We start from the raw sequence: 23,321 nt of genomic DNA on the forward strand, positions 1-23,321 counted from the left end.
CGCCGTCTGAATTATTGATGAAATGCTGCCTATGTACAAGGTTAAGTCTGATGTTTCCAAACTCAGAGGGGAAGGTAGAGATGAATCAGGGTAATCAACAAACGAATCTCAATATTGAGAACAAAGCTCGAAGATTCACTATGGAGATGCAGTTTTCGTGCAAAATTTTGGAAGTGGACCTTGTTGGGTTTCTGGTCCAATTGTCTCAGAAATTGGTCCCTTCTCCTTCAAGAGGGAAATGTAAGACCAAATTATTCGAAAACACGTGGACGATCTTAGGAATAGAGAGACATTCCAACAACCAGCTATTCCACCTGTGATTAATGTTGAACCATTAATCCCTGAGGTGACAGATCGACCTAAAATCGCTTGATGTCTCTTTCGAGTTGCCAAACCCTGGACTGCCACTTTCTAATGATGTATCTGGTGCTGCAGTTCCTGATCAAATCGATCTCGTGGTAGATCTGCGCTGCTCTAACCGAATAAGGAAACCACCTCAGGGACTTAGGGCAGAATATTTAGCTCAGTGTGTAGGTGCGTGCCTGACCTGACTGGACATGAAATCATGCGAGATGACATCGGGCAGGTGCCCTGACATCATCCCGCACTCGCACAATATTTTGGTCAGTGGGCGCCCACAAAAGTCAGAAGTGAGTTAATTAAGGTAATTAAAGGTGCGATTGTCTCCAATTTTTCGAGGTCCGTCCAACCTTATGGTTGGCGGACAGGCGAATCGGCCAGGCGGTATTTGCATTTTTCATGAAACCTCATCCAAGGGCGGGATGAGGTTTCCGTTATTAAATGAAAGAAAAAGAAAAATCTACGGACAGCATTTTTATCATGTATTTGTTCAGGTGACTGATTGTGATGTCTGATTTCCTGATTTTAAAAACTTTGTTTAATGGTTTTCAGGTCTTCAACTCTGAGGCAGTTCTCTGCCTTCAGAGAGCTTTCTATCAGCACTTGCTCACGCCCGCACTGACGACAGCGCTCACCTGCACCTGCGCTGACGAGAGCGCTCACCTGCACCTGCGCTGATGATAGCGCTCACCTGCACCTGCGCTGACAACAGCGCTCACCTGCACCTGCGCTAGACGACAGCGCTCACCTGCACCTGCGCTGACGACAGCGCTCACCTGCACCTGTGCCGACGACAGCGCTCACCTGCACCTGTGCTGACGACAGCGCTCACCTGCACCCGCACTGACCGCACTCACCTGCATCCGCACTGACGACAGCGCTCGCCCTCTTCCTGCGCCCACCTGGTAGTGCTGAGCATATCAGTGCGCGTTTCACATTGCCTGGCCATTAATTGGTCAGCCAGTGTGTAATCGCGGTCAGCAGTCCGTTCCCTGGCCGATCCTGGGCCCACCGACCTAAAAATTTTGCACTTAATCTTTAATCACCCTAGTTGTATATAAGTATATGTTGTGGGATATACAAATATTCTCTGTAAACAGAAATTGAAAAAAAGCTAAAGGGGGAAGAAATGTAATAATTGAGGGTATAGCTTCTCCTACTGTCTATCATGGGTCACGTGTTTGTTCTTGGAGGCTCCGATCAATGAGTCAAACGTGGATAATCCGGGGTGGGGGGCGGCAGGGCTTCTTGTCAAGGTCCTGGTTCAAGCATGTAGCACCTGAAAAGCTCTCCGTAATAAAGTTATGTGTTTTTCATTGAAACCTGTCCGTCAAGTCATTATAGGATGGTGATAATGCTAAATGCTGCCTGGAGATAGGCCCATGTGATCCATAAATGAAACCTATAGAAAATCAATTGACAGTTTTCACACGTTGACACAAAGTAAGGGCAGCTGGTTTTCTAGGCACGGTGACATGGAGACACAAACAAAGGAATCACTGAATTACTATTTTTGGAACAGCCAGCAGCCATTGCTGTGAAATACAGAGGTAAAGATTGTTTTTTGTGTTAGCCACCAAGAAGGATGTTGGTGAGAACAGGGGGAGACGGTGGCATGGTGATAATATCACTGGCTTAGCAATCCAGGGGCCCATGCTAATGCTTTTGGACAGCAAGTCAATTCCCTCCACAGCTGCTGCTGGAATTGAAAACTAGTCTCAGTAACGGTGACTATGAAATTATCATCAATTGCACACATCCCACGAAAGAATAAAAAAAACTGGTCCTCTGTTCAAAGAGATGGGACTTGTGGACATTTAAGGAACATGGAGTCGCCAGAGTGGACCTTGCTGCTGGAAGTTGGTTCAGGGACACTCAAAAGTCTGACTGGAATGACTTTCAAAGAACACTGGACGACTTGCCCTGGCTTCGCAGGGAGAAGGGAGTCTGCTGAAAAGCCGGGAGCTTGGAACTTAATATTCAAGGCTGCATATCTGCTGAGAGTGTGGCATAAAGTAAAAACGTGACTTAAAGTATTTCGGTTGTGTTAGTTAGTTAATGGGGAAGTACCTTTTCATTAGTCTGGTGTATTAGTTGCCCATTAAGAAATGTTTAGTCCAGATTGATTTTAGTTTGTTTGTTAGAGTAAAGGTGTTAGAACACAAAATCTTGTACCACGTTCTTTTCATCAGTTGCTGAGAAATTCATTGCTTTTTTGTTATTGGTCTCTACAGGGATCGTAACACTTGGCAGCTGACAATTCGCTGAAGCGAAAGAAAATGGACACATCAGGTAGTAGTTATGAATACATAGTTATATTTGTTCATTGTACATTTGTGCATTGGTTCATTGTGATTGTATTTTGTGGGCGGTTATTACCAAATCATAAAATTAAGTGGCCAACAAAAATTTGTATTTTAGTCACAAAATACTTACACTTGGGTGAGCCAATGAGTCATCATCTTGATATTTAATCGCAGAAGGGACATAATCAATCTCTTGTTGGATTTCAATGTTAAAATCAGTTGTTCTGTTGCTTAGCACAATGGATTCGTGCTTGATTTCAGTGGGTTCTTGTGCCTAAGCAATGGAAAAATAAGATTAAATGTTTTGGCATCAGATGCTATCCATTCAAAAATACCCATCACTTTTAGTGTGGAAAAAGCTGTTTCTGCGTGATAAATTAGCAATGCGTAATGTTTCATGGCATAATATCCTATGATTTGTGCAATTTACCATTTTTGCCAGAACATTCTGTAAATTAAGTACATTATGTTTTAAAATTAAATTCTAGCATATCAATTCATCTTTGCAAGACATTACTAGCATTGTACTTAATAGCACACTAGCAGCAGATCTCCTCTTCATCAAGTTTTAGCCCATCTAGTATCTTAACCACCACCTCTTTTACAATAGCTTTGGCAGCATCTTCTTCCCCGGTAAAGGCAGCCGCAAAGCTGTCACTTAACAACTCAGCCAAGCCCCTTCCCTCCAGGCATAAGCTCCTTTAAAGGTCCCTTATTAGCCCTTATACCATTCTTATATACCATACTTATAAAAGACTTTTGAATTCCCTGTTATGTTAGCTGCCAAACTCTTTTACACACTCTCTTTGCTTCTCCTTTTCTTTTTTCCACTTTTCCTCTGAACCTTCTATATTCAGCCTGGCCCTCACTTGTAGTATTAACCCTTTATCTTCTTCATCTTACTCTCTATCTCTTTCATCATCCAGAGATCTCCAGCATTTTTTGTCCTACCTTTTCCCCTCCTGCAAATGCAGCTCAACTGTACTTGAACTATAGGTTTTTTGAAGACAGCCCTTTGCTCTATTCAGTTTTGCCTGCAAATCTTTACTTGGATTAGATTCATTCTCACCCCATAGAAATTGGCCCTCCCCAAATTTATTAATTTTACTCTCGATTGCTCGTTGTCCTATTTTCATAGCTAACCTAAACCTTATGATGACTCTTCCTTCAGTGTTCCCGTACTGACACTTGATCCACTTGTCATACCTCATTCTCCAGAATTACACCCAGCAATGCTTCCTTCCTTGTTGGACTGGAAACAACTGATCTAGAAAATTCTCTTGGTTACACTTCAGAAACATTTCCCACTATCTGTCCATTATACTATTACTATTCAAAAGTCCCCCATTAGAACTATTTCATAGTTTTTGCAAGTCTCTGTGATTTACTTACAAATTTGTTCCTCGATATATTCCCCTCTAGTTGGAGGCCATAAAATACACCCAGTAGTGTAAAGGTGCTATTATTGTTTCTTGAACACTAATCAAATAGATTCTGTCCTTGACTCCGAGGATTCCTCTCCCAACAGCACTGTTATGTTCTCTTTAATTACTATTATCATCCCTTCTCCTCTCTTTTCTTCCAAATCATTCCTGAATACCTTGATTCTAGGAATATTTAGTACCCAAAAGTGCCCTTTCTTGAGCCAGGTCTCTTATGGTCACAACACCATTTCCCAAGTGGCTATCTGCACCTGCCACTTAACAATCTTATTTTTGAGGATGTAACGATGAGGGTAGATAAAGAAGAACCAATAGCTAGAGTATATTTAAATTTTCATTAGGTGTTTGATAAAATGTCACATGAAAGGTTGATGCACAAGATTAGGGAGCATGGGACTGGGGGAATATTAGCACGGATACAGGATTGTTAAAGGACAAAAAACAGTGAGTCGGAATAAATGGGTTATTTTCAGATTGGCAAGTTGTAACTAGTGGTGAGGCCTCAGCCATTTGCAATCTATGTTCATGACTTAAATGGAGGGACTGAGCGTAACGTAGCTAAGATTGCTGACAATACAAAACCAAGCAGGAAAGTAAGCATTGAGGAGGACACAAAGAGGCTGTAAAGAGATATAAATAAGTGAACGGAAAAGAAAGAGGCAGATAAATATAATGTGGAAAAATGTGAGGTTATTCACATTAAGAGGAAGATCAGGAAAACTAATTTGTTTAAAATGGTGAGAAAATATTGAATGTTGTTGCCCTGAGTGTACTTGCATAAGAATCACAGGAAGTTAACACGTAGGTACAGTAAACAAATAAAAGGCAAATTGTCTGTTGGCCTTTATTGCAAGGGCATTTGATTACAAGAGTAAATAAGTCTTGTTGCAACTGAACATGGCTTTACTGAGACTACACCTGGAGTATTGTGCACAGTTTTGGTCTCTGTATCTAAGGAAGGATATACTTGCCTACAGGGGTTGCAAATAACATTCACTAGATTGATTCTTGGGATGAGGGGGCTGTCCCATGATGAGAGATTGAGTAGAATGAGTCAACACTCTATGAAGTTTATAAGAATGAGAGGTGATCTTCTTGAAACGTTTAAGATTCTGAGAGAAATTGATTGGGTAGGTGCTGAGATGCTGTTTCCCTGGCTGAAGAGTCTAAAACTAGGGGGCGTTGTCTTAGGATAAGGGGACAGCTATTTTCATTGCGATGAGGAGAAATTTATTCAATCAGAGAATTCTGTAGCACAGAGGGCCATGGATATATCAACATTGTTTTCAAGGTTAAGATCTATCGGTTTTTGACTCTAAGAGAATTAAGGGGTTTGGGGTTGTGGTTGGAAGGGAAACAAGTTGAGGTTGAGCATCAGCTATGAACTTATTAAATGATGGAGCAAGGGTGAGAGGCCACATGGCTTACTCCTGCTCCTATTTCTTATCTCCTTATCTGGCTGAGCTGCAACTGACCTAAGCATGCTTGATGCTGGAGCTAGGTGTCTCAGTGGAAAGTGTTATTTTAATTTCATTCTAAAACACTCAACAAAGTGGGTGATGTTAACCCAAAAATGAAAACAGAATATCTTTCAACTGATTTTTTTCTGCTTGAATGGTTTGCCACATTATGAATTTTTATTTTTCATAACCAACTTTGCAACTGTACCCCAGCAACAAGACCCAAACCAATAAAAAAACACAGGGACTCCAATAGTAAATGCAGCTTTAAAATGTTTGATCCAAATACTCAGAAATAAAACTTAGAAACATGGAATATAATACCTACCTTTTTTACATCTCGACCTGATCGGAAAGTTTGCTGGACAAAAAAATCACTTTCAATTGCTTCAATGCTTTTTACTCGCTTCACCTGTTCTTCAATAGTATATTCTGGGGAGAAAAGGAATTTAAAGGAATAATGCTCCAAATTTCAGACAGGATCTGAGAACATTCAATTCCAAAACTGTCCTAAAAGGTCATCACATTGGCTGCTGTGACTAGATGGTGTTGCTGTGTGAATTTAAGTTGACAACGTCATAAAGTTTAGAGTTGTTCTGGAAAAGAACGAAGAACAACCGTAAATGAAGATAACCAAGGGTGCTAATTTCATGGAGTTGAAAAGGGATCTGGCCTAGGTGGTTGGAAACAAAGATTAGCAGGTGAAATGGTAAATGAACAACAGGAAGCCTTCCAGGAGGAGATAATATGGGTACAAACTAGGCACATTCCTATGAGGATGAAAGGAAGGGCATTCAAAGCAAGAGTTCCCTGGATGACTAAAATAATCAAGGTTAATGCCAAACAGAAAACGTGGCTCTTGATAGATAGCAGGTTCATATCAAGCAGAATGCAGGATGTACAGAGGAGAATTAAGAAAGGAAATAAGAGGGACAATAGGAGAGGTGATGGCATTGTGGTATTATCCCTGGACTAGTATTCCACGGAGCCAGCTTCACATCCCATCACGACAGATGGTAAAATTTGAATCAATAAAAAATCTGGAATTAAAAATCTGATGATGACCACAAAACCATTGGCCGATTGTCATAAAAACCATTGGGTTCACTAATATCCTTTAGGGAAGGAAATCTGCCCTCCTTACTTGGTCTAGCCTCCAGACCCACCGCAGTGTGGTTGATTCTTAAATGCCCTCTGAACCAGGGTAATTAGGGGTGGGAAATAAATGCTAGCCAGTGATGCCCACATCCCAAGAATGAATAAAAGAGAAAAAGATTAGTGGGAATAAATGGGAACACTTTTTTATAAACATATAAACAGTTGCAACAGTCAAAGAAATAGTGGGGCCGATTAGGGACCAAAAAGAAAAGCTTCTTAATATAAAAACAAAATACTTCAGAGCTCTGAAGAAGGGTCATACAGACTCGAAACGTTAACACTGTTTCTCTCCCCACGGATGCTGTCAGACCTGCTGGGTTTTTCCAGCCTTTTCTGTTTTCATTTAAGAAAAACTTTTTGTTCTAAACCAGGTCCTCTGCATCACAAATCTTCACAAAAAAGAATGCTGCCAATCTCACAATAATGACTAATTAAATAAACATATTAACCATGTGCTCAAGGTGCTTAATCAATCAATGTCCTTCACCTGTGTATCCTTAACCTTTATAATACATTTAACATACCATTAATATTTGTGTCGGAGTTTTGAATTTCAAATCTTATGGGTGGGGACTCAGGTTCAAGATATATATTAATCATTCTTTGGGACATAATCTTTTGATTTTTTTCTTTAAACTAAGACTCAAATAGCAATGTAATTTCATCACTATCGTGGCATTGTGTATGTCTTAGTTTGTCAACCTAGTAAAAGCATAATCACACTACAAAATTGAAACATTTAGTAAGAATTAATTATAAAATATCTTGCTGTAAATCTATTTTTATTTTTTAATCTAGCCAATTGTGGAATGTAATAGGTAAAACTTACAATTGGAAAATTCAAATTTTAAAGACAGATATCATCTGATGGTCACAGATTGAACAACATGGAAAATAAACATGGCATTCAGGTTCATTAGTATGGTTTTATTTGACAATGACATCATTGATGATAAAATCCCTTCCTTGATATTGCTGATCAGACATCAGAAGAAAATGTATTTGATAGAAAAATCAAATGTAATAGATTCTGAAATCCCAGGCAAGCTTCATATGTCTGGGATCAATAAAATCCCAAATTCAGCAAAATTTATGGTCTGGTGTGAAAAATCATTGTTGACTTTTACATAAGAACATAAGAAATAGGAGTAGTCCATTCAGCCCTTCAAGACTGCCCCGCCGTTCAATAAGATCATGGCTGATCTGCTCCAGGCCTCAACTCCTCTTTTGTGCCAGCTCCTCATAGCCATCAACTCCCTGATATTTCAAAAATCGATCTGCCTCTTCTTTAAATACTTTCAGTGATCTGCCTCTACAACTCTCTGCGGTAGAGAATCCCTGACATTCACTGCCCTCTCAGAGAAGAAATTCCTTCGCATCTCAGTTTTAAATGAGTGTCCCATTATTCTGTAACTTTTTCCCCTAATTCAGGATTCCCCCACTAGTGGAAAGATATACTCAACATCTACCCTGTCAAACCCCTCAGAATCGTGTACATTTCAATAAGATCACTCCTCATTCTTCTAACTTAATTGTTCTAATTCACCATTAATTGACATTCAATTTTAAATTTTGATCGTGCTCGTACAAAAAGTCAACAGGTTTCTCTTTGGGTATTTAGGATTTCTTGTATAATTTCAGCACTCTAATGAAACGATATACATGGAATAACATATATAATGAGATTTATCTTTAGCAATACAGGTCCCTACTTTATCATTTAACAACTTAATTTCTTATTTTTCTGTCTATTCTTTATATATTTACTTAACATGACTTGAAAGGCAACCTTAAAAAATATTTCAGCATTGTTACTTTATTGCAGCAACTGGTACATATACAATGAAATAACGCTTGGCCTAAATAGCCAAGTGGTTATGGTACTGGGTTTGTAACCCCAAGATCAAGAGTTCAAATCTCACAATGGCAAACTATGAAACAATGTAACTTCATCTGAAACAGATGGAAACGTGTTTGTACTCGCAAGAGTTACAATGAAATAACAAATATTTTGTCCTTTGTCTTACACCTGAGTACTGCAGACATGAGGCGCAACTTGTGTGATAGCATCATGTCCCACGGCCCCTGATGAATTGACTGAGAACTGCATTGGAGCTGTCACACGTTTTGCGGTTTGTTTAATGAATGGAAAATTTGCGATTTGTGTATTAGGGGGTGTGCTTCTTCAGAATAATTTTGAAACAAACAGAAACCCAAGTGTCGTTGTTCACTTTGGGTTTTCCAGAACCTATGTTGGGAATGCTACTCAACATATATTTCATTTTTAGATAAACTTGGAGTTCGTATTTCTTTACAATTAATGGAAATGTGTTCCTGGAAAGATTGAATATTTGTTTAACTCGACTGAATTTTATTTGCAAATTAAATATCTGCTGCATGGAGTTAGCATTCTGATCCTTTTAATGCAATGTATTTGTTCTGTTGAATAAGTTCTATTTGTTGAGGAGATGGTTTTATCACACGCAGGATTGAAAGCATGTTACGCAGTAACTCTTTCAAAGAGCATTGAAAAGTCACTCCATGTTTTTCTACATATTTTTGTTCCAGTTCTTGTTGTCACTTTGGCAAGTAGTATAATGGGAAGAAAAAATGACTGATTGAAGGCTATAATTTCATACCATGCTGTAATCTAAGGTTACCAAAGAAGTTTAAAAAATGATTGAAATCTATGCATTCCTTTAAGTGATTTTTCTTTAAGTGACTGGATTTTTTACTTGAAAAATTCAGGTAGTTTTCATTCTCCAATCAACGTTACTAATTTTTCCTTTACCACTAAACTTGAAAATCAACATCAAAGGTGGTTTTCCATGGATCTCACACATCACTAGGCTGCTGGGAAGAACTCTCCTCTCAGCAATGTCTGATAAGGCTGTGGGCTGTATTTTACATACCCCAGCCAGATGTGTTTTCGGCAGGGGATGAATGTAAAATAGGGCCCACCCTGTCACCTTCCCAACCACCCATGAGCTCTCACCCCCATAATACAGGAGGATGGGCGGGCCTCAAAATCGGCAGCCCACCTGCCATATTTAAATAGATAATGAAGGGTCAATTAGGCTTGTTACCAAGCCAATTAGCCCTGATAATGCACTGCCCACGCCATAAAATGTTTGGCATGGGCAGTGGGGCGGTAGTGAGCAGCCTGATTTTTAAAATAATCTCTTTGATGGACAGGAAGGAAGGGAGGGGTTCTATCTTCAGGGTTGCCATTTGCCGATGGGGGGGGTGGAGTGGGGAGAGAGAGAGAGACACGGGACGGGGCAGTCCCCCTAAGATAGAACGCCCTGTCTTTCTTCCTACCCATCCGCCACTTTAAACTAACTAACCAACACCACTGCACCCCCACCGCCCCCTCCCCACCCCCTCCCTGAGCTGCCCAAACTCTCCCTGCCCAAGACCCTGGACTTACTTGTTTCCAGGGATCCATAGGCCTTCTTCCTCCTCCTCTTGCAATCCCAGCAGTGCCCATTAACACATACTTGGCACTTCCAGGACTGATGGTGCTGCCGGCCACTTTGATTGGCTGGCAGCTCCCAAGGGCAGGATTTCCTCCTCAGTGAGGGGCGGAAGTCCCATTCAGCCCTTGTGCAACTGGCCTGCAGAATATTATGGCTGCAGGGTGAGCCAGCATTGGCTCATTGCCAGCTTTGTTTCCAGGGGTGAGCCGTCCATGCCCCCATAATATTCAGCCCTATGTTCTATCATTGCTTATTGAAATACACAGTAACCTGCACTGACATTTATGTTTCATTTGAATGATCAGATTAAACGTTCCCGTATTTAAACTCATAGTCAAATTAAACAAGTTACATGGTGTATAAGATACAATGCAGCTTCACCAATGTGAAAGAAAAAATAACAGTAGAGATTAAATCTTTAGAGGCATTTTCATTTCTTCCCACCAAAAGGTGCATATCTGGAACACACTTGTGACATTGGACATGAAAAAATCTCAGTTTCTCAAAGCAGTGTTTGATTTGAGCTACTTAACACATGCTAAAGTCGAGATTGAAAACAGCAAGCCGCTCATAATAGTCTCAATAAATCTTAGGGATAATCCCTGGAAGTTTAGTCTTGTTCTGAACAGCCAGCTGTTAGTCAGAACTCTCCTGCTTTGAGAGCAATAGTCTGCAGGAGGACCAGGTCATGTTGCAAAAGATTTACAATAAGGCACTGGCAGTTTACTTCCCCCTCATGGCTTTCAGTAAGAAATCAGGGTAAACCATTGGAAAAGGATACTGGAATTTTTACTAAGATGGGGATTGCCCTTCCAACTTTAGGTGCTGCTCCTAAACAGGACCGTAATTTGTTATAAAAACATGGAAATCAGTTAACTCTGAAGGAACCAACCTATGATTCAGTTCTGAAATAAAGTCAGCTTGTCAGGTGTTAGCTTATCAATGTAACTTTGCACTTTCTGCAAAAAGCAGAGTCCAGTAACATATGTTCATTCCTGTTTGTTGGTGTAACAAAACACTCTAGTGGTGCTGAACATCAAGAAAATTTAGTACTCTTGAATTTGAGGCTGGAAGTATTGCATTACAAATATGCTGCCTCGTCAGCTCTTTGAGGAGTCTCCTGAAGATGCTATTTCTTACTGGGTGACATTAATAACAATTGTGAAATATATTGGTTGGCAAGTGTACTCCAATCAGGGTGTTGTATCAAGTTGTCCACTGCTTGTGGACATTTCTTCAATGTTTTCTTCAAAGCTGCCTACCTTTTCACTAACCAAAGCAAGAGAGCATTCCACAGCATCACATAATAGAGGTAACCATTGTCCAGCTAACACCTCCCCGCTCCCCCACACCCACCCACCCCCACCCCGCTATGCAGGGTCCTATTAAGATAACTGGGAATGGAAAGCCAGTGAGGGGACAGGGGGAATGATTTAAGGCCATATTTGAAATATCCTAGGAGTATCTGAAATATGTTGAAAAGGGGAATTACTAAGAGGATCATCACTAGGACACGAGAAAGGTGAAGTGGCTAGCATTCACCTGGCACAGCATATCATTATACAAAAATAGGTTTTAAAAAAGTTTTCCTGCAGCCAAAGTTCATCAGTAATCATGGTCAAGATGGCTCTTCTGGGATACTGACAATGACCATTGCTCTTTCAGCAAGGCCCATCAGAGAATCTTCCAATAAACCTATGAAGGTGTCCTCAGGGCTCAAAGAGAGGACTATATTGAAATGGTATGAGGCCATCTGCATAGAGATTAGACAACTAGTGAAGTGCTTTGTACAGATGAAATGCCCTTAATGAATCAATTCTCTGGGAGTAAGTCAACTCTCACTTAGTTGCACAACTAATACAAGGGAGAATGGTAAGAACAGAAAATGCAGTAAATACTCAGCATCTGTGGAGAGAAAAACAAGAGTTAACATTTCAGGTGAATGACCTTTCATCAGAACTGCACAAAGTTTGAGATGTAATAGTTTTTAAGCAAGTACATAGGCAGAGAAAAGGATGGGGGATGGGGGTTGGGGGGAGGAAAAAGAAAGGGAAGGTTTGTCAAAGGGTGTGAGGATGGAGAAGTTAAATGACAGAAGGTGCAAAGCAAAAGGGGGTAGTAATGGGACAAGTAAATAAACAAAGATGAGTTCTAATTGTGAAAGGCAGACCTTCACTTTTGTTCTCCTCACCTCCCCCTTGAAGTTAGAACATGTGAAGCTGACCAGGATTGTGTTGACATAGTCAAGTCTAGAGGTAACCAAGGCCTGAATGAGGGTTTCAGCAGCACAGCTGGGAAAGGAGTGGAATTGGGCAATGTGACCAAGTTGGAAACAGGCAGTCTTAATATTGGCGCAGATATGTGGTTTGAAGCTCATCTCAGGGTCAAATACAACTAGGTTTTGAACAGGCTGGTTCAGCCTGAGACAGTGGCTAGGGAGGGGAATGGAGTTGGTGGCGGAGAATGGAAATAATGGCTTTGGTCTTCCCAGTACTCAGTACTGAATGTTGGGCAAGCAGTCTGATAATTTATAGACAGTGGAGGGGTCGAGAGATGAGCTGGGGAGGTAGAACTGGGTCTCATAAGTATAGATGTGGAAACCAATGCTGTGCTTTTGAATGATGTCACCAAGGGGCAGCAGCAGGTGAAAAATAGGAGGGGATCAAGGGTAGATCCTTGGGGAACACCAGAGGTAACAGTGTAGAAGGGAGAAGAAAAGCTATTGCGCCTGATTCTTTCTATGACTGGATACATAAGAATGGAACCAGCTAGTGGAGTCCCATCCACCTTTTTGTTTATTTATTTGTGGGATGTAAGTGTCTCTGGAAAGGATAGCATTTATTGCCCATCCCTAATTGCCTTTAAGGTGGTGGTGGTGAATCATCTTCTTGAACCACTGTAGTCCATGTGATGTAGGTATACATACTGTGCTGTTTGGAATGGAGTTCTGGATTTTTACCCAGTGACAGTGAAGGAATGGTGATGTAGTTCCAAGTCAGGATGGTTTATGACTTGAAGGGGAAATTCCAAGTGGTGGTGTTCCCACACACCTGCTGCTTCTGTTCTTGCAGGTGATAGCAATCATGGGTTTGAAAGGTGCTGTCAAAGAAGTCTTGGCTAGTTGCCTCAGTAGCCACTGTATGCTGGTGGTGGAGTAGTGAACGTTTAATGTGATGAACAAGGCACTGATCAAGCAGGCTGCTTTGTCCTGAATGGTGTCGAGCTTCTTGAGTGTCATTGGAGCTGCACTCATCCAGGCAAGTAAAAAGTATTTCATCACACTCTTGACTTGTGCCTCATAGATGGTGGACAGTCTTTGGGGAATCAGGAGACGAGTTACTCGCCACAGAATTCCCAGCCTCTGACCTGCTTTTATGGCCACAATATTTATATGGCTGGTCCAGTTAAGTTCCTGGTCAATGGTGACTCCAGGATGTTGATGGTGGGGGATTCAGTGATGATAATGCCTTTGAAAGTTAAGGGGAGATTTTTAAATTTTCTCTTGTTGGAAATGGTCATTGCCTGGCACTTGTGTGGCATGAATGTTACTTGCCACTTGCCAGCCCAACCTAAGTGTTTAGGTCTTGCTACATAAGAGCATTGATTGCTTTAGTATCTGAGGAGTTGCAAATTGCGCTAAACATTGAGCAATCATCAGCAAACGTTCCCTTTTCTGATCTTGTGCTGGAGGTCAGGTCATTGATAAAGCAGCTGAAGATGGTTGGTCTTAGGACACTAACCCAAGGCAATGTTCTGGGGCTGAACTGATTTTCCTCCAGCAACCACAACCATCTTCCTCTGCATTAGGTTGGACTCCAACCAATGGAGAGTTTTCCCTCTGATTCCCATTGACTTAAACTTTTCCAAGGCTCCTTGATACTGCACTCAGTCAAATGCTGCCTTGGTGTTGAGGGTAGTCACTCTCACGCCTCACCTCTGGGATTCAGCTCTTTTGTCCATGTAGCCAAGTGGGCCTGGTGGAACCAACTGGACTGTGATGGAGAGGCTGTAGTGGAGAATAGTTCAGTCAACCATGTCAAAGCTAGCAGACAGGGTGAGAAGGACGAGAGGGATAGTTTACCTAGGATGTCATTTGTAAGTTTGATAAGAGCCATTTTGTCACTGTGGCAGCAATGGAAATCTGATTGAAGGGATTCAAACATGGAAAGCTGTGTGGATTTGGGCAGAGACAACACATTCAAGGACTTTGGAGAGGAAAGAAAGGCTTGCAAGAACAGAGGTATCAGGAGTTTTTTTTAGGAAAGAGGTAATAATTGGAGATTTGAAGGAGAGGAGAGTTAGCAGCTGAGTGGAGAGGACTGGTTAACAACATCTGCTAATGGGGGAGCCACAAAAGAACGTTGGGTAGTCAGCAATGTAGTGGATATAGGATTGCGGGGGTGGGAAGTGGGTCTCATGGACAAGATGAACTTGGTGAGGGTATGAGGGGAAACAGGAGAGAAATTAGAGGAAGATGAAAGTTCAAGGCAACGGCAGGGAGAACCTCAGAGAAAGTTTGACCCAGTGGCCGAGGGAGGGGAAGTAAAGTGACAGAGACAGCTGAATAGATGGCATCAATCTTAGTGACAAGAAGCCTGTGAGTTCCTTGCACTTATATTGGAGGTGGGGATGAGGGTGACAAGGGAGAGTGGTTTAAGAAGGCATTTTGCAGTAGAGATATGAATGCTGGTTATCTTTGCATTCTGGGATGATCCTGGAACAGTGAGCAGTTTTGACAGTCCAGTGCAGCACCTGCTATTACTTTGTGTGGTCAGACCAGTCTGGCAGTGAATTAATAAAATGAGAAAATCTTTAAAATGTTTTGGGAACCTTTTATATTTAGCATATTATTTGCAACTGGAGTAAACTGCAATGTGGATATCCGATCCTGCTTGTAATTGCTGTAACAATTTAGAGACAGGCCTGAGAGGATAGAAAGGAAGAGCTGGAGGGTAAGCACCCTCTTGAATCTCTCCACCTTCCTTTGGGGGAATGCACAGAGTGTTAATGGTAGAAGTAAGTGACAGAAAAGCAAAGGAAGGGGAGGAAGAGGTAGTTGAAGGGAAAGGTATGGAAGTAATGATAGGGCTAGAAAGGGGAGGCAGCAGTGGGAGAGTGAAGATGCAGGGGCCTAAAAATGAGTAATGGAGAGGAGTGCTGCTGGGCACATTTTCGTTGCAACTTTCATCCCAAATGTAGCCTGCAGCCATCCATGGCTTCCTTCTCTGCCCCACACCTCACCATGCCCTGCTACCTGAAAGGAAAAACATAAATGCAGAGAATCATAAGTGGGGGGGTGAGGTAGGGGTGAGGGGGAAGAGAGAGAGCAAAAAGATTTAAAGAAGGCAAGAGAAGAGAAAGAAGTAGAAAATATGACAGAGAAAGAAATATAAGCTGAAAGGCAGCAAAACAGGTACAAGGGTGATTATATTTTCTGACATGGAAGACTGATGAATATGTGTTCACCATTGCATGGTATTTTTGGGTAAAGGTAGTTCCTGAACGCTACCACTAGATGGCCTGTAAAGCAACAGTTCTGTTCTAAAAGAGTCATTTGCAACTAGAGCCAGCAGAGGTCAGTAGATAATAAGCTGTAATCTGGTTCAACTGCTGCTCTCTATAAATGAAGAAAGCCAGCTTTAAATATTATCTTGTGACAAACAATGATTAAAAGGACATATAAAATGAAATGTGAACAAATGTAGTTATACCAAAAATGAAGAACAAAACTTTTGTACTGTTATGGACACGTTTGCATATTCATGCATTAAATGATATTTTGGTCCCATTTTGTATACACACAATAAAAGCATCACATCATCATTTTATGTTTGATATTTTCCTTCTTAACTGCACATATACATTCCTAATGAACATAGAACATTTAACTTTGTGAAATTTATCTGAGATAAATTAATTCTTCCTATTAGGTGTTGAGTTAACTGTTTGAATATCATACTTTAGGAGTAATTTTAAACCTTCCCACCCAGCAGAAGCTGGGCAAGCAGGTGGATAAAACCTACCAGGCGACTGACCACACACCCTCCCAACCATGGTCTTCTATTTCATCTCCTGTGCTTCTCAGCAGGTGGGAAGGATACCTGCTAGAAACCAGTGAGCCTTGATACCTTCTGTCATCCAGGGTAACTACTGCTTTAAGTTAATGATGGAGGGTTTGTGATTTCCTGACAAATGAGCTCAGTAGGAAGAATCTGGCCCAAAAGAGGCCCAAATAGCTAAGTATTTAAACTTATAAAGCAAATGTCCTTGTGAGGCACACCATTGCTTATCATGAGGTCCTCTGCAAAATTTCCCTGCTGCTAGCTGGCTAGTTGCCACTTCCTACTGGTTTTGAGCACCAGAACTGTGGAGGCATGCGAACGAAGCTGGATTTACAATCACCTGGGCCTCATGCTCCTTGTTCTGCATGATTTGCTACTTGCCCCTCTAATCATTCAAGTGAAAATTAGGGCTTTGTGAAAAATGGCCTTTATTGTTACACTTGTGAAACAAGGTCCCTTGCCCAAATGCGCGTGCCAACCTTAGTGTGTGTACCATGAACATTTATCCCTAAAACCATTCAAGGATGTGATGGCAAAGGGAATTTATGTTCTTACTTCTGAATTATTATATTGCCAGCATACTGCCAATTTCTCTATCCTCTTTTAATGTATCAGAATAGGCATTAATTCTAAACTAATAGTGATTATTTAAAACATATGGGTTACACTTGTACCACAATCTGTCCTACTTTAGCCGGCAGTAATATATTAACGAAAGCTATTGTGCAAGATATTATAATGCTTCAGTTGTATTATAGATAATTGGTTCAGCTGGCAGACCCCAGTTATGTTCCTGGCTGCACTCAGCACTAATTCAAAAACCATGAACCTCTGCACAGAGCTTCATTCCTTGAGCAGTTAATTTTAATCTTACAAGAAGTGCTCTCCTTTATAAAATTATAAAAAGTCAAAAGTATAACATTTTTAACATTAAAGAAAGTCAAAAGTGATTTTATAAGGTTCCCAGGAAATCCAGTTGAATGACTGGGCACTTAAAAATTAGTACAACTGTTGCCCAGTGCAAAACTATTCCCAATAAAAAAAATGTAAGCAGCGAGTGAATGGCTATCGAACCAAGGTGGTCTCACAGTTTATTAGTATGCTCGTGAGTCTGATCATCAAACCGACTTCGGAGTCAGACTGTGAAACATTTGTCAACATGCCTCTGTACCACTTCACAAAGATTTGATAGTTGTAGGAAAACTACAGCTGCCTAACAATAAATTATTGCATGACCAGCCTATAAAGTAAACATGGGTTTCAGGAAACAACGAGGACAAAGGTTGAGTGGCTTCAAAAATTAAATTTGGAGCTCAATATTGAGCAAAAACCTCAACATCAACATCAATTAAATACATGTACCATTTGCTTGTTATTTCAAAAGAAAAGCTTCACTGTGGCTAAGTTGTTTGCAGACATTGAATCTCACATAGCAAAAAGCTACTACTGAGGGACTGAAAAATCTTGATTGGTACTTCCACATATAAAATAAGAAAAAGAAAAACAAAAGTGGATCTTTCTCTGGGTGGTCATTGTGCTGCCTTCGTCAGCAGCCTGGAAGTTAATGTGATGTTTTGAGACTGAGAACATTTCTTCGTGTCAGGAGCAGGGAGGAGGCATCGGACAGAGGGGGAGGGTGGGAAATGGACTATAGGTTCACTACATTGCTAACACATCTGTTGAAAAATAGTTTGACTTTCATCTGCAGCTGTTCCATTTACACCAGTAAATAAAGCAGTCAGCTCATGCAAACACACAACTTCAGGATTATGTCGGCTAACTTAGAGGATTAATTTGTGTGCTTTGAAATTAAAATTTAAATTAACACTCTTTATGCATAATTCACTTAAATTCCTAGAAGCACATGTAGCTTTTTTTAAAATAAAGAGGTAGTATTTTCACAAAGGTTTAAGTATTACTGAAGTATTTGTGGCATAATCATTGATGAATTATCCTCCAATGTGACAGATTCCACACTCTGTGTAGCAATTAAATTCTTGTAATTTTACTCAGTACACATGCAAGTTAGTGTGTTAGTCCATAAATACTAAGGTTAACCTGAGCAGAAAGCATATATTGCTGTAAACGTCAGAATAGCAACAGAATTCAAGGCAACAAATGATGCTGATTCATAAATTCCATTGTTCTTTAGATTCAGAGAAAATTTGACTCCACTCTATAAGACGACAAGTAACTGGAACTTTTATACATAGTGTCATTAAAAATGGGTTACTGATAGGATGATTTAATAAAGCTGTATTAATACTCAAAAGGATTTGAAACATTAAATAATTCGATAGATTTTAAAACCCTTCTGACTCTTTTATAGTTTGTACCCTCTTTAACTATGGTAGTAGAGAACATGGAATATAATTAATATGCAATAAGATAATAAATGTTTCAAGTACTAAACATTTTACAAAATAGACGATGCTAAAATAACTGAAGGTAGTTTCATGATCAATTATAATGCTGCAGTTCCTTGAAGGCCGCTGTGCTATGATACAACTGTGCTTCATGTAGGAATGGAATTCCTAATAAATCTACATTTCTTTTTAACGTTAACTAATTCATTCTAAAACCGTCTGAAAACCAGCAAACACCAAATAATGGATTGATTGTTGAAAAGAGCAATGCCTTATTTTGCTGCTTTTTGTGCAATTAATGTCAAAAAACTGAGCTTTCCTTTAAGATATCTTATTTATAAAGTTATCAGTTACACAAGAAATTATACAATTAAATGGAATAAATATCAAATTCATTTTCTATGAATTCAGCAAAAACTCATATCACACTCCACTGACTGGAAGAATGATTGGCCCAAGTAAGCAACAATAATGCTGCTGTCCATTCCAAATTTGGAATCTCTTTTTTGACCCAACTGATTAATTTACTGTGAACCAAGGCACAACATGTTTACAAGGTACCAGTCATTAGATGCCATCTGCTAGCCATCTCCAAACACCCCATAACCACATACAACTAGTCTGTCAGGAGAGGTAACACAGACATTGCAGGGCATACCACATTTGTCACTTAGGCCAACGTCAGAGATATGCCTACAATAAGCAGCTCCCTCCTTCAAATACGCAGGGCTAGATATGTAATTCAATGCTCAATTTACCCTTGCCTCACAGGAGATTTTTGCCTGCTAATTGATAGAAATTAAGCCATTAATCAAGCCACTAGCCATCATTCAAGCCAGGGAAGATGAATACAAACTTTCATAATAACCACCTTCACCATTTTAGTGCTCATTAGCATTAATTTTTAATGCAATTATGCTATTCTTTTACGCTGAGCTCATAAATTACAGCTCTTCTGTTGCTGGTTGGCCTTGTAAAATCTACAGTAATGCTTTGTAGTCTGATCTTAAAGGCAATTACTGGCTTCTTCTATCTTTTATCTCTCTGTCTACCCAATAACCTTTTACTACTGATTTATTCCAAATCCTTTCTTTCTGTTTGCTTTTATTTTCAGCTCATTGAAATGCTTTGAATCTAAGATTTGCAGTGTCCAAAAAAAAACCTAAAATTCATTACAATTCAAAGTAAAATATGAAGATTTAGAGCTTTTCTGTATCGGATTGTTATACATAGCTTAAATTGTATACTGAATATTTTTACATCATATAATGGACCAAATCACCAAATACTTAAAGCAAAACCAAGCCAGAGTGATCTGCACTTTATTCACTTTCAAAAGAAATTACAGAATTATTGTTTAGAATATGTATTCCATAATGTGACAAAAGTCTGTTAGTAAATATTTTTAACAAATAACATTTGACTGCATGATGCTGTTGAATCCATTTTTAGCTCTTTCTATAACATTTCTGTAATAAATATACTCCTTTGGCATTTTAGTTTCACCTCCTCTTAATTTTCTTCTATCGCTTATGAAGTAGATGTTGAAAAGACAGAAGCCATCATTTTCAGCCCTGACCACAAAAGTCTGTTCACATTTCCCTCCCTGGCCACTGTCTCAAAGAGAACCAAACTGTTCGCAACTTTGGAGTCCTACTTAATCCTGAGCTATCCTTCTCATCTCATATCCTCTCCATTAAAAAGGCTAGCTACCTCCACCACTGTGACATTGTTCTTCTCTATCCTTGCCTCCATCCATCTACTGCTGAAACTCTCATCCATGCTTTTGTTAGCAAAAGACTTGGCTATTTCAATGCTCTCTTATGACTTTCATTCCATCTTTCACCATCCATAGACTTGAAATAATGCAAAACTTTCCTGACCCACAGCAAGTTCCACACATCTGTGCTTGCTGATGTATACTGGCTCCCAGTCTGGCAATGACTTTGAATTTAAAATACCCATACTCATGTTCAAATTCCTCCATGATCTCCCTATCTCTGTAGCCTCCTGCAGCAGTACAACCATTCAAGAGCTTGATTTCTCTCCAACACTGATCTTTTCGGCATGTCCCATTCGCTTTGCTTCACCATTGGCAGTTATCTAGGCCCCAAGCTGTGGAATTCCCTCTCTGAACCTCTCCTCTTTTCCCCTGTAAGACATTCCTTAAATCTATCCCCATAACCAAGATTTAAATCATCCTTCCTAATATATCCTCCTTTGATTTGTTGCTTTATCTTGTTTAATTGCACCTCTATGAAGCATCTTGTGCTGTTTTTCCTTATTAAAGGTGCTACATAAATGCAAGATGATGCTGGTTAAAGGCCAAGGTGTACAGTTCCATGAATGCTTAAAACCCTTTAGTACCTCAAAGTAAGAGGCCATGCAAACTGTGAGAGCTATGGCAACAGGAGTTAGCAAACTAATAAAACAGAGATGTTATGGGCAATATTGATCCTGGCCAAATTTGTTGACCACATATGGCATTCTCCAGCACAGGAAACTGGACAGATTCAGAACCATTAATATTAATTTTTCCTCTTTCTTTCATAATTCTGCACTGGGAATGCAGGTTTGATCCAATTACCCTTTAATGACAAGGCTACAAATGGAAGCTGGCCATTTGCGCAAGATCCTTGAAGTTAATTGGAAAATTTATAAAGTGAAGTGAGAGCTGTAGCACTTACAAGTCACGAATACTTTTTCTCTCTGTCCCTCAATGTCAATATTAATGGATCTTTTGAGTGGTGAATCGTGAAACATAACAGGTTAATCTACAACTGAATGGAGGGGAAATTAACAACAGGGGAAGACAATGACCAGGAAAATAAGGGCATGATCAAGGAGAGGAGTGTTAGTGGAAGAGGGATACAGTGGTCTGAGAAGCAAAATATAGTCATGAAAGTAAGTGAAGTTAATTTGAGTAGGAAATTGCAGTTGAGAAAGTATTATGATAGGATCAGGAAGAGAGCAACAGGCCCAAGAGTGTTCTGAAAAGCTCAGGTGTAAACCTTACCTGACTTCTTCAATATGAGAACCATAACATTGCTTTGCTAATGCTCTAAAAGGAAAGCAATGCTCCTTGACATCAAAATCAGTAGTTGCTAACAGTACAAGTAAATGCTGATTTGGCTGTAATAATGTTCAATGCAGATTACAGTTCTATTAATCAACAAACTGATTTTAAAGTATTTGAAAAACGTTGTGCAGAATACAATAATATTACCAACATATACTAGGAAACTATTTAATTGTATGATAGATCTTTCAAGCTAGGAAGGATATTTTGCTCCTGTAATGGAAGTTTGGAGCTTATTTAGTTCATTGAAAAGTCATACTAAAGTCAGCATATTTTTACTGAACGGCTAAGTAAATTTTCTGAACAGTTTTGCTTTGTAGTTTTGTCTTGTTTCAATACTACCTGTTTCAAAAAGTGCAGTATGATTATTTCCGTGGGGAAATTAAGATCGTTAGGGATTTACAGTATTAAAGAAAATAAGGAAAATAAAACTACAATAAATATGGTAATTACCTGTTGATAATTTCTAACTAGACTATTAATTTGAGATATTTTGCTGATGCTTCAAGTAAAAGTTGAAATATATTAACTACATTTTATATTCATTATTCTACAACAAGTCTGATTCTTTTGGTTTTAGTAAACTGCATGGCACAGAGAAAACCTTTGCTCTGATGTAATATTTCAGCCTTATTTATTTCAGCTAAATGACACTGTAAAACAGGATTATATATGTCAGGCACCACTTCATATTTGGGTAGTCTTCAGAACGGACACCTCAATGACTATAAAAGATGGTTAAAAAAAAATTAACAAAAATCAACATTAAGACAACATGATGCTCAGCTCTCCTCCCTCCTTCTTTGTCTCCTTTTGGTTTGGTTCATAATAGCTGGGACAATTCAAAATTCCTTCACTTTAAAAAAAATCCCCACATCCAACATTTTAGAATACTCATCTTTGAAGTGATGAATGTAGAACAAAACTATTTCTGCTAGTAACATGGTGCATTGGTATAACAGATGCAGACTTTTAATTTAGGTGCTACTGCTTAAATTACAGTTTTATTTTCCATCTATCCAGTGGCTTTCTAGTTAACAACAAGCCAAATATATGTTTACAGTAAAACATTACAGTTCTTTGAACACAATGAATTGCATTTAAATCTATATAGGAATTTGATTCAATGCAACCATCTGCTTCAACAAATGCAGTGAGTGTGTCTCCAGAGTTTAAAAAAAATCACCTTTCAGAATTAACCTATTTTGTGAAGCACTTCAAGCATCACTTTCATAAATAAATGTTTTCAGCATTGAAAGTATTGTTTCAAAATTTAACAATCCCATTTATTGAAATCATGGAGGTATTACTTCTGCCAAAAATGACAAATGCCAACATAAATATCACTTAGCTTTTCAGGAGTTTGCACCTCTAACAATAATAGGACGTTTCTACTTGCCTATTTCTTCTGCCATAAAATGCACAATTGAGATATTCTGCACAGCAATTTTCATGCCCCTTCCCACATGTAGACATTTTGGTGTAGCCAGGCATACACAATTTACAGACCTGAGTCGTTACTATCTCCTGGGGCAAAAAATTGGTGAGTTTTCAATATAGTAACTGATTGGCTGCCCCAAGAGGACTGGTCAGGAAAACCACTGCTTCT

The 23,321-nt window shown here is 39.5% G+C and overlaps 1 protein-coding gene across 2 annotated transcripts in view; it reads right to left on the minus strand.

Moving 5' to 3' along the window:
- Positions 1-23,321, minus strand: part of rsrc1 (arginine/serine-rich coiled-coil 1) — a 468,003-nt gene that overhangs the window by 2,902 nt on the left and 441,780 nt on the right. For both annotated transcript variants that reach the window (XM_041176225.1, XM_041176232.1), the window contains 2 exons: positions 5,897-6,000; positions 2,797-2,940 (listed from right to left, as the gene is read on the minus strand). In XM_041176225.1, coding sequence (XP_041032159.1) covers positions 2,797-2,940; positions 5,897-6,000 — 248 coding nt within the window. The remainder of the gene's footprint in view (positions 1-2,796; positions 2,941-5,896; positions 6,001-23,321) is intronic.

Source organism: Carcharodon carcharias, chromosome 2 (genome assembly GCF_017639515.1).
Source record: "Carcharodon carcharias isolate sCarCar2 chromosome 2, sCarCar2.pri, whole genome shotgun sequence".
NCBI lineage: Eukaryota > Metazoa > Chordata > Chondrichthyes > Lamniformes > Lamnidae > Carcharodon > Carcharodon carcharias.